Source organism: Dromiciops gliroides, chromosome 3 (assembly GCF_019393635.1).
Source record: "Dromiciops gliroides isolate mDroGli1 chromosome 3, mDroGli1.pri, whole genome shotgun sequence".
Taxonomy (NCBI): domain Eukaryota; kingdom Metazoa; phylum Chordata; class Mammalia; order Microbiotheria; family Microbiotheriidae; genus Dromiciops; species Dromiciops gliroides.
The window spans coordinates 550,724,833-550,738,848 of NC_057863.1; the positions used below are offsets into that span (position 1 = coordinate 550,724,833).

General features: G+C 39.4%; 1 protein-coding gene across 1 annotated transcript in view; it reads right to left on the minus strand.

The window, feature by feature from the left end:
• Positions 1 to 11,003, minus strand: part of ALG8 (ALG8 alpha-1,3-glucosyltransferase) — a 54,238-nt gene extending 43,235 nt beyond the window's left edge. The window contains exons 1-3 of the mRNA XM_043993260.1: positions 10,886 to 11,003; positions 8,680 to 8,758; positions 2,042 to 2,235 (exon numbers count right to left, since the gene is read on the minus strand). Of these exons, the coding sequence (XP_043849195.1) occupies positions 2,042 to 2,235; positions 8,680 to 8,758; positions 10,886 to 10,989 (377 nt within the window). The 5' untranslated portion in view covers positions 10,990 to 11,003. The remainder of the gene's footprint in view (positions 1 to 2,041; positions 2,236 to 8,679; positions 8,759 to 10,885) is intronic.
• Between the last annotated feature and the right edge of the window lie 3,013 nt (positions 11,004 to 14,016).

A 14,016-nucleotide genomic window follows, 5' to 3' on the forward strand; every position in this document is an offset into this window, starting at 1 on the left:
AAACAAAATAGTATTAAATTCTGGAGAGACTATAAATTAGTTTAATCATTTCCACTTTCTCCCTTGCTTAATTTATTCTGTTGGGTGGAACATTTAAAGTTATTCAAGATACAAAGGTCAGAACAAATGCTACCTTCTCCACGAAAGCCTTCCCTAGATCCCTCTAGCTAGTATAAGCACTTCCCCTTTTTATATTTCCCATATTCCATTTTGCATTATAGTTGTGTATCTTTCTCATCTCCCTTCTAAGTTGTGTAAGCTCCTTCAGGGCAGAGACCATATCTTATTTATGTTATTTTCTCCTCCAGTATCTAGTACAGGGCCTCACACATAGTAGGTTTTAAAAAAATATCTATTGAGTAAATCAATGAGTATTTGCTATCTGATGTACAATTTCCTGAGGTAATCAAGATCTTTGGTTTAAAAGAAATAATAGCTTATATTTATATAGTGTTTTTTGTTTTGTTTTGTTTTTTTGCAGGGCAATGAAGGTTAAGTGACTTGCCCAGGGTCACACAGCTAGTAAGTATGTAGAATTTTAAAGGTTTGTAAAACATCATATATTTTATAATAATAATAATAATAATAATAATAATAATAATAATAATAATAATAATAATAATAATAATAATAGCTAGCATTTATACAGCACCTACTATATGCCAGTCACTAAAGTCTTTATAAATCTCATTTGATCCTCAAAATATCCCTGGGAGGCAGGTGCTATTATTATCATCCCCATTTGACAGAGGCAATCAGAAATTAAATGGCTTGGGGCAGCTAGGCGGTGCAGTGGATAGAGCACTGGCCCTGGAGTCAGGGAGGACCTGAGTTCAAATCTGGCCTCAGACACTTAACACTTACTAGCTGTGTGACCCTAGGCAAGTCACTTAACACCAACTGCCTCACTAAAAAAATTTTTTTAAAAGAAAAAAAGAAAAAGAAATTAAATGGCTTGCCAAGGGTCGCATAGCTAGTGTCTGAGGCTGGATTTGAACTCAGTTCTTCCCTGACTCCAGGCCTAGGGCTCTCTCTACTGTACCACCTACCTGACTCTACCTCATCTCACTGAAGAAGAAAGTTCAAACCCTTCCAGCTACCTAGAAACTGTAAATTGAGATGGTGATTTCACAAACTGAAACAAAGATTTCCCTCTAAAAAGCAGATGATGCTATGAGTCAAAGTTGACCATACTTGACTTTTTCTTTTCCTTTTTATTCCAGTCTTCCATAAAAAGCCTTTCTTTTCCAGGAAAAGTCTGTATGGCATACTTGGAAAGGGTAATGGGTTTAGAATCCTGACCTATGTTCAAATCCTATCTATGTCACTTACTATGTGTCCATGGACTGGATCATGGGTAATTTCCCTTTTCTGGGCCTCTATTTTCTTCTCTGTAAAATGGGGGGGGGGATTAGACTAGATGCTCTCTAAGGTCCCTTCTAGCTCTGACATTTCACACTTGAAGCTGAAATCGAACATTGTTATTTCAATTATTTATTTTTTTTGTTTTGTTTTTTTGCGGGGCAATTGGGGTTAAGTGACTTGCCCAGGGTCACACAGCTAGTAAGTGTCAAGTGTTTGAGACCAGATTTGAACTCAGGTCCTCCTGAATCCAGGGCCGGTGCTTTATCCACTGCGCCATCTAGCTGCCCCTATTTCAATTATTTTTAAATATTATTTTTCCCTTTCTTAGATGTTACACAGTACTTTTCCCCCCTACTTCTTTTAAGTCCTTGTGATGTCTTATTTTGAATATCATTATCTGAGCTTATGTCACAACCTTCAACAGGTTGTTACTTTCACTTACATCTGATTCATCTCAGCATCCAGTCCAATGCCTAAAACAAGGCCCTACATCAAGCACACAATCAAGGCTTCACGAATTTTAATTTTACTTCAAATCCATGTTCTATGTAAGGTACAACACAGTTTAGAATTTCTGCAGTCCTTGCTGCTATAGGAACTTTGTTGCTATAAAATAAGACAGGAGAACAAATTAAACTGTGAAACACCATTTTCCCTCCCATCACACAAGACTTACTCATAGACTGCATATATAAAGAGGACATCTGTTAGGATGATGGAAAATCTCTGAAAAAGTATTGTTCTAGGACTGGCATAATTCAAGTTCTGTATATTCAGCATCTCTGGGTCAAAAACTTTGGCAATGTGTGACAGTGCATATTCAAACCATGCAAAAAATGGAGGGTAATCCAAAGTCCACTCTGAAGTTGCCTGTGGTTAAAGGGAGAGAGAACACACACACACAAATTCAAAGTCAGAGATGAAAGAAATAAAAACAAAGTGCAAATCTTTTAAAAACACATCTCTTTAGGAAGCACAATTAAATCAAACTACCTTTAAATAGGATATAAACTAAAAATACAAGTCATTTCCCAATTGATAAATGGTCAAAGGATATGAACAGGCAATTTTCAAACAGAAATCAAAGCTATCTATAATCATATGAAAAAATGCTCTTGATCAGAGAAATACAAATTAAAACAATTCTGAGGCATTACCTCATACCTATGAGAAGAGCGAATATAACAAAAAAGGAAAATATTGGGGAGACCAAGACAGTAGTTTCTAACTGATTACCTTTTTTAGGAAACAAAGTGATATATCAGTACCTTTGAAAAGTTTGATGTATGTAAAGTGAAATAAGCTGAACATGAATTGTATACAGGTCACCTATAGATAGAGTTTATGTTAACTCTAGCTGTGTCTGTGTCTGTGTTGACAGTGAGGGGAGGGGAGGCGGGGGGGGGGCTTCCTTAATTTATTTTAAAATAATTTATTCACTGAAAAAAAGAACTCCTTAAAAAGCAGAACTGGCCAAAAGGAAAAAGAGGTACAAAAAAAAAAAACCAAAACACTGAAGAAAATAATTCCTTAAAAATTATATTTGTGGGGCAGCTAGATGGTGCAATGGATAGAGCACTGGCCCTGGAGTCAGGAGGACCTGAGTTCAAATCCGGCCTCAGACACAACACTTACTAGCTGTGTGACCCTGGGCAAGTCACTTAACCCCAACTGCCTTACTAAAAAAAAAAAAAATTATATTTGGGCAAGTGGCAACTAATAACGTCTTGACACTTCAAAAAACAATAAAACAAAGTCAAAAGAACAAAAAAAACCAGAAGAAAATGTGAAATAACTCATTGGAAAAACAACTGATCTGGAAAATAGATTGAGGAGAGATAATTTAATAATTATTGAGCTACATGATCAAAAAAAGAGCCTAGACATCATATTTCAAGAAATGATCAAGGAAAACTGCCCTGATATTCTAGAACCAGAGGGTAAAATAGAAAGTGAAAGAATCCACTGATCACCTCCTAAAAGAGATCCCAAAATGAAAACTCCCAGAAAGATTACAGTCCCAATTCCAAAGCTCCTAGGTCAAGGAGAAAATAGTGCAAGCAGCCAGAAAGATACAATTCAAATATGGTGGAGCCACAGTCAGGATCACACAAAATTTAGCAGCTTTCACATTAAAGGAGCAGAGGCCTTAAAATATTATATACCAGAAGGCAAAGTAGCTAGGCTTACAACTAAGCATAACCTTCCCAGCAAAATGGAATATAATCCTTCAGGGGAAAAAATGGATGTCTCATGAAATCAAGGACTTCCAAGCATTCTTGCAGCTGAATAGACCATTTGACATTTAAAGAAGAGACTCAAGAGAAGCATAAAAAGATAAAAATGAAACAGTAATCAGAAGGGACTTGATAATATCAAACTGCTTACATTCCTAGATGGGAAGATAATACATGTAATTCCTAAGAAATTTATCATTATTAGGGCAGTTAGAAGAAGTCTATATAGACAGAAGGCATGAAAGTAAGTCGATTATGTTGGGATGATCTCCAAAAAAACGTGGATGTGAGAAAGAGGGATGCAGTGGGAGAAGTGGGAAAGGAAAGTTAGAATGGGGAAAATGTTCTCACATAAAAGAGATGTGCAATTAAGAACTTTTATAGTGGAGGGGGAAATGGGGGAGAGGTGGGCAATACTTGAACCATACTCTCACTAGAATTGGTTCAAAGAGGAAAGAATACACACACACACACACACACACACACACACACAGAGTTGTATATAGAAATCTACTTTACCCAATAAAATAGAAAGGGGAAGGGGATGAGATATTGCCAGGGGGGAGATTAAAAGGGAAGGCAGATTAAGGGAGGCAGTGGTCAGAAGTAAAACAAAATTCTTAGGAGGGACAAGAAAGATAAACAAGAAAACAGGATGGAGGTAAAAACACAGTAATCATAACTTATGAATATGAGTAAGAGGAGTTAACCAATAAAATGGAAGTGGATAGCAGAATAGATTAGAAAACAGAATCCAACAATATGTTATGTACAAGAGACACTAAAAACAGAAAGACACACACAGAGTTAAAATAAAGGGCTAGAACAGAATTTATTATGCTTCAGCTGAAGTTAAAAAAAAAAAGCAGAGGTAGCAATCATGATTGCAGACAAAGCAAAAGCAAAACCAAACCTAATTAAAAGAGATAATCAGGGAAACCACATTTTGCTAAAAGGTGCCATAGACAATGAAGTAATATCAAAAAAATTTACTGCAAGTTTCTCTGATAAAGGCCTCACTTCTCAATTATATAGGGAACTGAGTCAAATTTATAAAAATAAGCACCATTCCTCAATTGATAAATGGCCAAAGTATATGAACAGGTAATTTTCAGAAAAAGAAACCAAAGCTATTTTATAGTCATGAAAAAATGCTCTAAGTCACTATTGATGAGTAAAAGGCAAATTAAAACAACTCTGAGGTACCAGCTCACACTTATGAGAAATTACAAATGCTGGAGGGGACAAAGGAAAATAGGTATAGTAATGAACTGTTGGTGAAGTAGTGAACTGGGCCAACCATTCTGGAGGCTTTTATCCAGAAATACCACCACTAGGTGTGTACCCCAAAGAAATCAAAGAAAAAGGAAAAAGAGATCAAAATGAAACTCTGGTTAAGTTTTCACATAAAAACAATGTTACATGTGGAGACTCGTTTCTAAGGCATTACTAGTGTTATGATTTAGTTACATTATAGGCTAAATGGGTTTCTGTGGGAAGGTCTGAAAATCTGACATAACATTATATATGAAAATGCTTCCAAGTTAGAAATGGACTTACAAACTTTTGGAATATAATCTCTTCATAAGGTAGGTATAAGCAGCATTGCCCATACTGGTGGTATCCCAACAATAAACAATCTATTACCTTCTCTCATTAACAGGTTTAGTGCATGTATGATGCGAGGTTGATGCATTTAATAATTAGCAATAGGGTAACAGAGTAAGAAGAAACTTTAAATAATCAACTAGGACAGGGGTTATGATGATTTTTTCAGTATAAAGAGAAGCATTTTAGATATGACTACAGGTGACCTTGCTTGTCTTCTCAAAAACCATCCCCACGTGGGGAAAAAAATGAAGCTACTTCTGAATATACAACAATGAAGTGAGGTCTCTTTATTACTTTTTTAGTCATTCAATAAACTTTTGTGCAGCCCTTCTAAGGGTTCAAAGTACTGTAAATTACTACTTTATTTTAAAGAAAATAAGAGATGTGATTATAACACATTAATGCTACAAGAGACTGAGAAAAAAAAATTTTCTTCAAGTTTTTCTGATAAAGGTCTCCTTTCCAAAGTATACAGAGAAGAGATATACATTTATAAGAATAACTGGCAATTTCCTTAGGAAGAAATCCAAACTACCAATAGCCAAAAGAAAAATGCTCCAAATCACCAATAATTCAAGAAATGTAAGTTACTTTTAGGCTCAGCCTTAAACCCATCAGACCAGCAAAAATGAAAAAAAGAAAAATGACAAAAATTGTAGGGGCTGCAGGAAAACAGGCACATTAAAGCACTGGTGGAGCTGTGATGGCTCCAGCCATTCTGGAAGGCCATTGGAACTGTGCTCCAAAAGTTACCACCAAAGTGTATGTGCCCTTTGACCCAGCAAAACTTAACTTGGTTTATACCTCAAAGAAATCAAAGAAAGAGGAAAAGAACTTATATGTACAAAATTGTGTAAAGCAGCTCTTTTTCAAAGTAAACAAAAACTAGAAACTAGCAAGTGTCCAACAACTGGGAAATGGCTAAACAAACAGGTCACTCAATCTCTCAGCCTCAGTTTCCTCATCTGCAAAATAGAGATAATAGCACCTGCTTCCCCAGGTTCTTGTGAGGATAAAATGAAATATTCTTTGTAAAGCACTTTGAAAACTTACATAACTGCTAGCTATGATGATGTTGAAATAGGAATGCAATGGAATTTTATTGTGCTATAAGAAATGAAGAGAATAATTGTAAAGTGATAGGAACTGATACAGATTGAGAACTGATAGAGATCGAAGAAAGCAGCACTAAGAGAACAATATGTATAACATTTTAAAGACAAACAACTTGGAAAAATTTTAAAAACTGATCAGTGTATTGACCATCCATAATTCCAAAAGACCTACAACAAAACATGGTACCTACCTCCTGAAAGAGGTAATGGACTTAGGGTGTAGACTGAGACATATATTTTTTGGACATGGCTAATCAAAGAATCTGGTACTTGACTTTGCATATTTGTTAAAGGGGTTTGGTTTCTCTTTTCCTTTTCAATGAGGGAAAAAGGAGAGAAAATACATGTTTGTTAACTGAAAAAAAATTAAAATAAAAAATACTACATGGCCACATAGACTGGAGAGTCAGACTGTCAGATGCAAAGATGCCTTAGGGGATATTTAATCCAACTCCCTCATTTTAAAGGGTAAAAAGAGCCTATGGAAGAAGGTAAAGTCCCCTGGGCTACCTATAAGAAGAGGAGTTGGTTTCTTGGGAAAGCCCTAGACTTCTTTAAAATAAGGATGCCTAACACAGGAATGCCCAGAAGGGTAGTGAGGAAGGAGAGGATGGTGGAGACAGAAGGGAAATTGAAGCCCAGAAGAATAAAGTAGCAGTTAGTTATTAGCAAAGTCGGGAGTAAAATCCAGGTCTCCTTGCGTTTAGACTTTTTTTTTTTCTGGTGAGGCAATTGGGGTTAAGTGACTTGCCCAGGGTCACACAGCTAGTAAGTGTTAAGTGTCTGAGGCTGGATTTGAAGTCAGGTCCTCCTGATTCCAGGGCCAGTGCTCTATCCACTGTGCCACCTAGCTGCCCCTCCTTGCATTTATACCATTGCATTTTTCACTACAAGCTATCATACTTTAACAATAAAATTCAAGGACAGTCCCCATCATCCAAGAAGATAGACTACAAAATATTATCACTCTTCCAATTTTATGAATTAAGAAACAGGGACAGCTAGGTGGCACAGTGGATAGAGCACTGGCCCTGGAGTCAGGAAAACCTGAGTTCAAATCTGACCTCAGACACTTGATACTTATTAGCTGTGTGATCCTGGGCAAGTCACTTAACCCTCATTGTTCTGCCTCTACCCCCAAATTACAAATATGTGACAAACCTCAGAATGAAACTCAAAAAGAATTAAGAAACAAATTTTGAAGTAGATGATTTACTCAGTGATAAAATTAAGAAGTAGAATTATGAAAAGAACCAAATTAAACCTCATTTTGTTATTTAATGGAAGAGAGATTAAATAATTAGAATAGTGAAGGAAGTTAAATCCATGTCAAAAGAAGATTAGTTTGGGGGCAGCTAGGTGGCACAGTGGATAAAGCACTGGCCCTGGATTCAGGAGTACCTGAGTTCAAATCCGGCCTCAGACAATTGACACTTACTAGCTGTGTGACCCTAGGCAAGTCATTTAACCCCCAATGCCCCGAAAAAAAAAAAAAGAGGATTAGTTTAAGGCACGGGGTCTGCCTAGCCTGGAGAAGAAAAAATTGGGGGAAATATAAGAGCATGCTAAAGAGCAGCACGATAGGGCAGCTGGGTGGCGCAATGGATAAAGCACCGACCCTGGATTCAGGAGGACCTGAGTTCAAATCCAGCCTCAGACACTTGACACTTACTAGCTGTGTAACCCTGGGCAAGTCACTTAACCCTCATTGCCCCACCCCCCAAAAAACAAAAACAAAACAAGAGCAGAACAATGAAGGGAAAGCTGATTGACTTTAGAGTCAAAGGACCTGTTTTAAATCCTGCTTCTGAGACTTAAAATGTGTGACCTTAAGCAAGTCACCTCTTTGGGCCTTAGTTTCCTCATCTGAAAAATAAAGCAAATGGACTAGATGTTGTAGTCTCTTCTGCTTCTAAATCTATCATCTAGTGAGAGTTGTTTTCAAATATTTGAAGGGCTGGCATGAAGGGAATATAGAATTTGCATCTTTTGCTCTGTATGGCCCCAAAGTACAGAACTAGGAGCTATGTGTAAAAGTTGCATGGAGTCAAATTTGGGCTTGATGTTAGGAAGAATTTTCTAACAATGTGTCAAAAGTAGAATGGGCTGCCTTTGGGGTAAAGGGGTTTCCCTTAACTCAAAGTTTTCAAGGAGAGGCTGGATGGCCTGGTATTCTCGATCAGGTATCAAGTAGAGATTCCTTCCAACTCAGAATGATGTTCTGTCACTGAATTAGGTATTCCTGGAAACTATTTTCTCCTCATTGACACATATTTAGTTCATATCAAATCTCCCCCTGGAAGAAAGATAACATATATTTAATGTTAAAAAACAAAACAAATCATATTTACCTCATAGTACCATTGTGATACTGGTAAACTGTGAGTGATGGCAAGCCAATTCCGGTGTACTTCAAAATCTGTAGAATAACTACGAAAAAAACCAACAAAACAAACTCTTTCATTAAGAAATTAGATCTATGATAAAATATCTTGGATTGTACATTGGTTTCATGTTCCCATTTTTATAGGACTACAATATTACATGATACATTTATTCTTCTATAAAAAAGACATTATATACAACTAGTTTTACAATGTCCAAAGGTCAGACTTGAGGCAACCTCAATATCCTAAAAACTAATCATAAACTCAGGAGTAAAGGTAAAGGCCTCTAACCAGGCACAACAGCCATCATAGGAGTTCCAGAGGCAAAGCCAAAATGGGGGAATGAAGTTAGAAAGCTACCTGAGCTCTCCCAAATTCCCCTCAGAAACAACATTAAATTAAGTCTCTAAACGAATTCTGGAGCTGCAGAGCCTACAAAAAGGCGCAGTGAAACAATCTTCTGGCTTAAGATAACCTAGAAGGTCTTCAGGAAAGGTCTGTCTCACCTGGGTAAAAGGGGAGCATGGCTCAGTGCAGAGGGTGTCTGGGCAAGCCAACAAAGGGGCTCTTAGCCACAGGACAGATCAGCAGCTGAGGAACCAAGGTCCTAGCTCAGCAAGCTAGTGGCATAGCAGGTCAGTTGTGAGCCCTGTTCCCCCCAAGCCTCAGTGCAGAATGCAAACTGCCAGCTGGGGTATCTGCTACCCAACAGGCCCAACTAGGCCAGACCATTCCAGTGCAGTGAGCAAGCTGCAAGCAGCTGAGGCCTCAGAACAGAAAGCCAGTGGCCCCTGGCCCCCAGCAAAAGAAGTTTGGGGCAGTGCACTCTGTACTCCAGAAGTAGAACTCAACTTTAAAAGGCAATAAAGAGGCTAAAATATGAATAAGATGGAAGATGTTAGAAAGGATTTCATTCTAGATATGGAGTACCATTTGGTTAGAGGTATGAACAAGGGAATAGAACTGGTACAGGGGGATTAGCTAGCAGGTCAGTCTGAATGGAACAGATGTATGAAGAGTAATATGAAATAAGACTATATTTTTTTCAGTGAATGATGGATTGTGGAAGGCTTGAAATATGCCAGAATGAGAGAGTTCTGTTTTACCCTGGAGGCAATAGAGGTGTGAGAGGGTCAGAGATGGTTTTAGGAATATCAGTGAGACAGATAGCATGGAATCCAATTAGGATGCTCTTGCAGTAGTACAGGCTAGAGGTGATAAAGGAATGAGCTAAGACGGTGGTGGCTGTGTGAGTGAAGTTGATGGATGAAAGAGCTATGTAGGTTGAAAAGATCTGACAGCTCATTAGATGTGGGGGCTGATAGAAAGAGAGAAAAGTCATGGATGATGCCAAGGTTACTAAAGATCATCAAGGTCAATAGTCATTTTACAGAAGAAATTGTGGTCTAATTAGGTTAACCTTATATTTGGATCGATTCTAGGGTCAAATATGAACTCCTCTAGTTGGCATTTAAGGCCCTTGGTGGTGTGGCTTTAAGCTGCCTCTTCAGGCTAATTAAGAACGGATTACTCCCCTTCATTCACTCTACAAGTCTATTAAACAAAGGTGTTTAATAAAAGCTTGTTGACTGGTTGGCTAGAGCTGGAAGGGCCTTTTGAATACAGTGTCAGGGTTGAGAGAGGTCAGTTAAAAGGAGACTAACAAGGAGCTGGGAGGGGCTTAGAACAAGGAACGCCAGGGCTTACACTAATTGTCAGGGTTGGATTCATCTGTCACAGGACATAACATGGCGCCTGGCATACAGTAAGGGCTTAATAAAATGCTTGCAGGATTGAAAAGAATAGAGGCAACGTAGTGTGGCCAAGAAGACCCGGATACAAAAGCGGCCTCAGGCACTTAGTAGCAGCATGACCGGGGGAAGGTTACTTCACCTTACTGCCTCAGTTTCCCCGTCTGTAAACCTGGAGCTCTAGGCTCCATGGCCTCTGACGTGAGCCCGTGACCCCCTCGGCAAGTGGCAAGTGAGGCCGGGGAGCCCCGGGTGCGGACATGAGTGCCTCAGAGGATGGAGGGTCTCCTTCCCCTCACCCGGATGTCCCTCCCCCTCCCCTGCACAAGAGCCAAGGCTGAGGGTGGGACCGGGCCGTCCCCAGCCCCCAAGCCTTCCCTCCCTCAGGACCCGGCCCGCTCTCCCTCCGAGCCCCTTACTAGGCGGGTATGAGAAGGCATTTGATCAGAGACACCCCGAACGCCACCGACAAGAAGCCCAACCCGCCGCCACGGTCTCCGACAGCGGACCAGGACGCCGCCATCGTGGCCAGCTCCCGCTCTTTCAATCAACTTTATCGGTAGCTCCCAGGAACACAAACAGAGACCCAGGGGACGCATGCGCAGAAACATTTCTTAGCGGCCCTAGGGAGGAGAGGGAGATGGGCTGTTTCAAATTTTCCGCATTCACCAGCCCCCTCCCTCCCTTCCTTCCTTCTTTCCCTCCTTCCTTTCTACCCCCATCCCCATCATCGGTTCAGCCCCATCAGAAAAGAGCTCCACTAAGCCTATGCCTAGGGCTCCTAATGCGCTTGTGCAGTTACTGGGCGACGGCTGACGTTAACCAAAGTCTTCTCAGTCGTCTTCTCGGTTGATGCTACGCATCTTTTTCTTTCCACTCGCACAACCCCCACCCTTCCAGTGAGATCATAGCTTTAGAGCTGGAAGGGTCTTTGGAGGTCGCATGCTCCAGCCACCTCATTTATCAGTAGGAAGTTCTTCCTCCTATCAAATAGGAATGAGATGTGGAGTGGTTGAGATTTTACATAAATAAAACACATCTCCCCTTCACCCCACTCTGCCCACCAACGTGGGTTTTGCCTTTCTTTGTATTCAGTGTTTATAGCACAGCGCTTGGCATACAGTAAGCACTTAATAAATGTTTACTGACTGACTGTGATGATTTGGATGTAGCATGACCTAAATTCAGGAAAGTACATTGAAATGACCATTCAAGACTCAACCCAAAGGGATAAATTTAGAGGATGGGCATCCATGAGACCTGAGGTCTTAAAGTTCATCCTTGACCTTAGCGTGTGCCCATGGCTCCAATTTTTGCCAATTTGTTTTTAACTTAATCAGCTAGCACACATAAAGTACTATATTGTTATCGTGGTGGTTGTAGCTTTTTTGTCCTGTCCGACTTTTTGTGACACCATTTTGGGGTTTCCTTGGCAGATACTGGAGTGGTTTGTTCAGCTCAATTTACTGAGGCAAACAGGGTTAAGCGACTTGTCCAGGGTCACACAGAAAGGAAGTGTCTGATGCCAGATTTGACATAGAAATATGAGTCGTCCTGATTCTAAGCCCAGTGCTCTATCCACTGTGTCACCTAGCTGCCCCCAAAAGTACTATATTAGGTGGAGTTCCAACCACTTTCCCGAAGCTACAATGATGTCATGGATTGCTACCAGCCATCCTTTTAAAAGGCTTAGATCAATTAGTAATGGGACAGATGAGCTAGGCATTGTGCTAAGTGCTAAGGACACAAATAACAAGCAAGAAGAAAGACAGTCCCTGCCCTCAAGAAGCTTACATTTGAAGGGGGAAGACAGAAGATAAATTTATTTTATTTTATTTTATATTTTGCAGGGCAATGGGGATTAAGTGACTTGCTCAGGGTCACACAGCTAGTTAAATGTCAAGTGTCTAAGGTCATATTTGAACTCAGGTCCTCCTGAATCCAGGGCAGGTGCTTTATTCACTGTGCCACCTAGCTGCCCCCCCCCAGATAAATTTTTAAGGGGACTGAAAAGCTGGAAGGTGGGTAAAAGTACTCACATGGGTGCATAGCAGCCTAGTCTGCATGGTCACAAGTACAGCAGGGAAAGGAATGAGGCATGACTAGCCTGGGTCCATCCCCAAAATGTACTCCCCCCTTCCCCAAGGAACTCACAAGTGGAAGAAGAAGGCCTTGTCATGGTGGAGGGGTGTTCCAAAAGAAGTCTGTAGAGTTAGAAGTACAATCTGTAGGAGAATAAAGAATTATAATTGAAGCTGAATGTAATTAATTATGTAATTGAGTTCATGTAGTCCAAATACATTTTTTCTCTGACATGCGTATCAGCAATGACCTCTCCCTCTTGTACTTCTCAGACATTTTATTTTATTTTTTTGCACCTCTTTAATGCATTGGGATTATAATATTGTAAATTCTTCCCTTAAGTGACCCTTCTTACCATGTAATTTTCCACTGACTGTCTGGTGTTATTTTGTAGATGTCAGTACCCTGCAACAAAACCCAGTCACCTCTCTTCTTATTATGTAATTTTCCACTCACTGTCTGGTGTTATTTTGTAGATGTCAGTATTCTGCAGCAAAACTCAGTCACCTTGTCTTAGTTACAACTCTCTTAGGCTATGAATTCTGTAAAGTAAGGACCATGTCTTAACTAAATTTTGTTTTTCCTCCAGCACTTAGCATAGAACTTTGCACAGAACAAGAATTTAATAGTTTTTAAAACACTGAATGAATTTCTGATCACACGCTCCCAAATTGAAAATCTTGGATGCCCTTGACATAAAGTATTTCCATTTATTCAACTACATAAATGTTTATTGAATATCAACTATGGACACAGTACTATACTATAGGAGTCACCAAAAAAATGTGCTCCCTTTTCTCAAGAAAATTGCTGTTAAAAAGAGCCAGAGAGAGAGAAAAAAATGTTTTGTGTGAAATAAATATCTTAAACAATAGCCCGAGGGAAGAGATACTCCATCTTAGCAGTATTTGGAAAGAAGGTCAATATCGGACATGCTTTCAGAGTGATGGATTGATCTCAAAGGAACACTGTAAATGGAAAGTTCAAATTCTAGCTTCCTCTAAGTCCCTTTGAACAACATACTCTAGATTATGACATCATTTTAAGGAGATGGGCTGGCATTTCTTTTGAAGTTGCAGACTGCTGAAAACCAGTGCTTAAAGGTTTTTGAAATTGCTTTCTTACAAAGGCCCAAAGATGCAAGAAATATTATCTTCCTTTTATACATGAGGAATCTAAGTCTCATAACAGGGAAGAGTCTAAATGTTAGTAAATGACAGGCAGGATTCAAGCCCAGGTCTTGTGACTTCAAATATAAGAATCTATTATAGCATGTTGCCCTTGTTATATTCCTATTGCTTTGTTGTATGCCACAGACTATCCAAGACTTAGAGTTAAGGAAACCTCTGTTTGAATCCTGCTTCTATCACTTACTAGCTGTGTGATTGTGGGCAAGTCACTTAATCTGTCAGAGCCTCAGTTTCTTCATCTGTAAAATGGTGATAATCATCCTTTCACAAATCTTCCA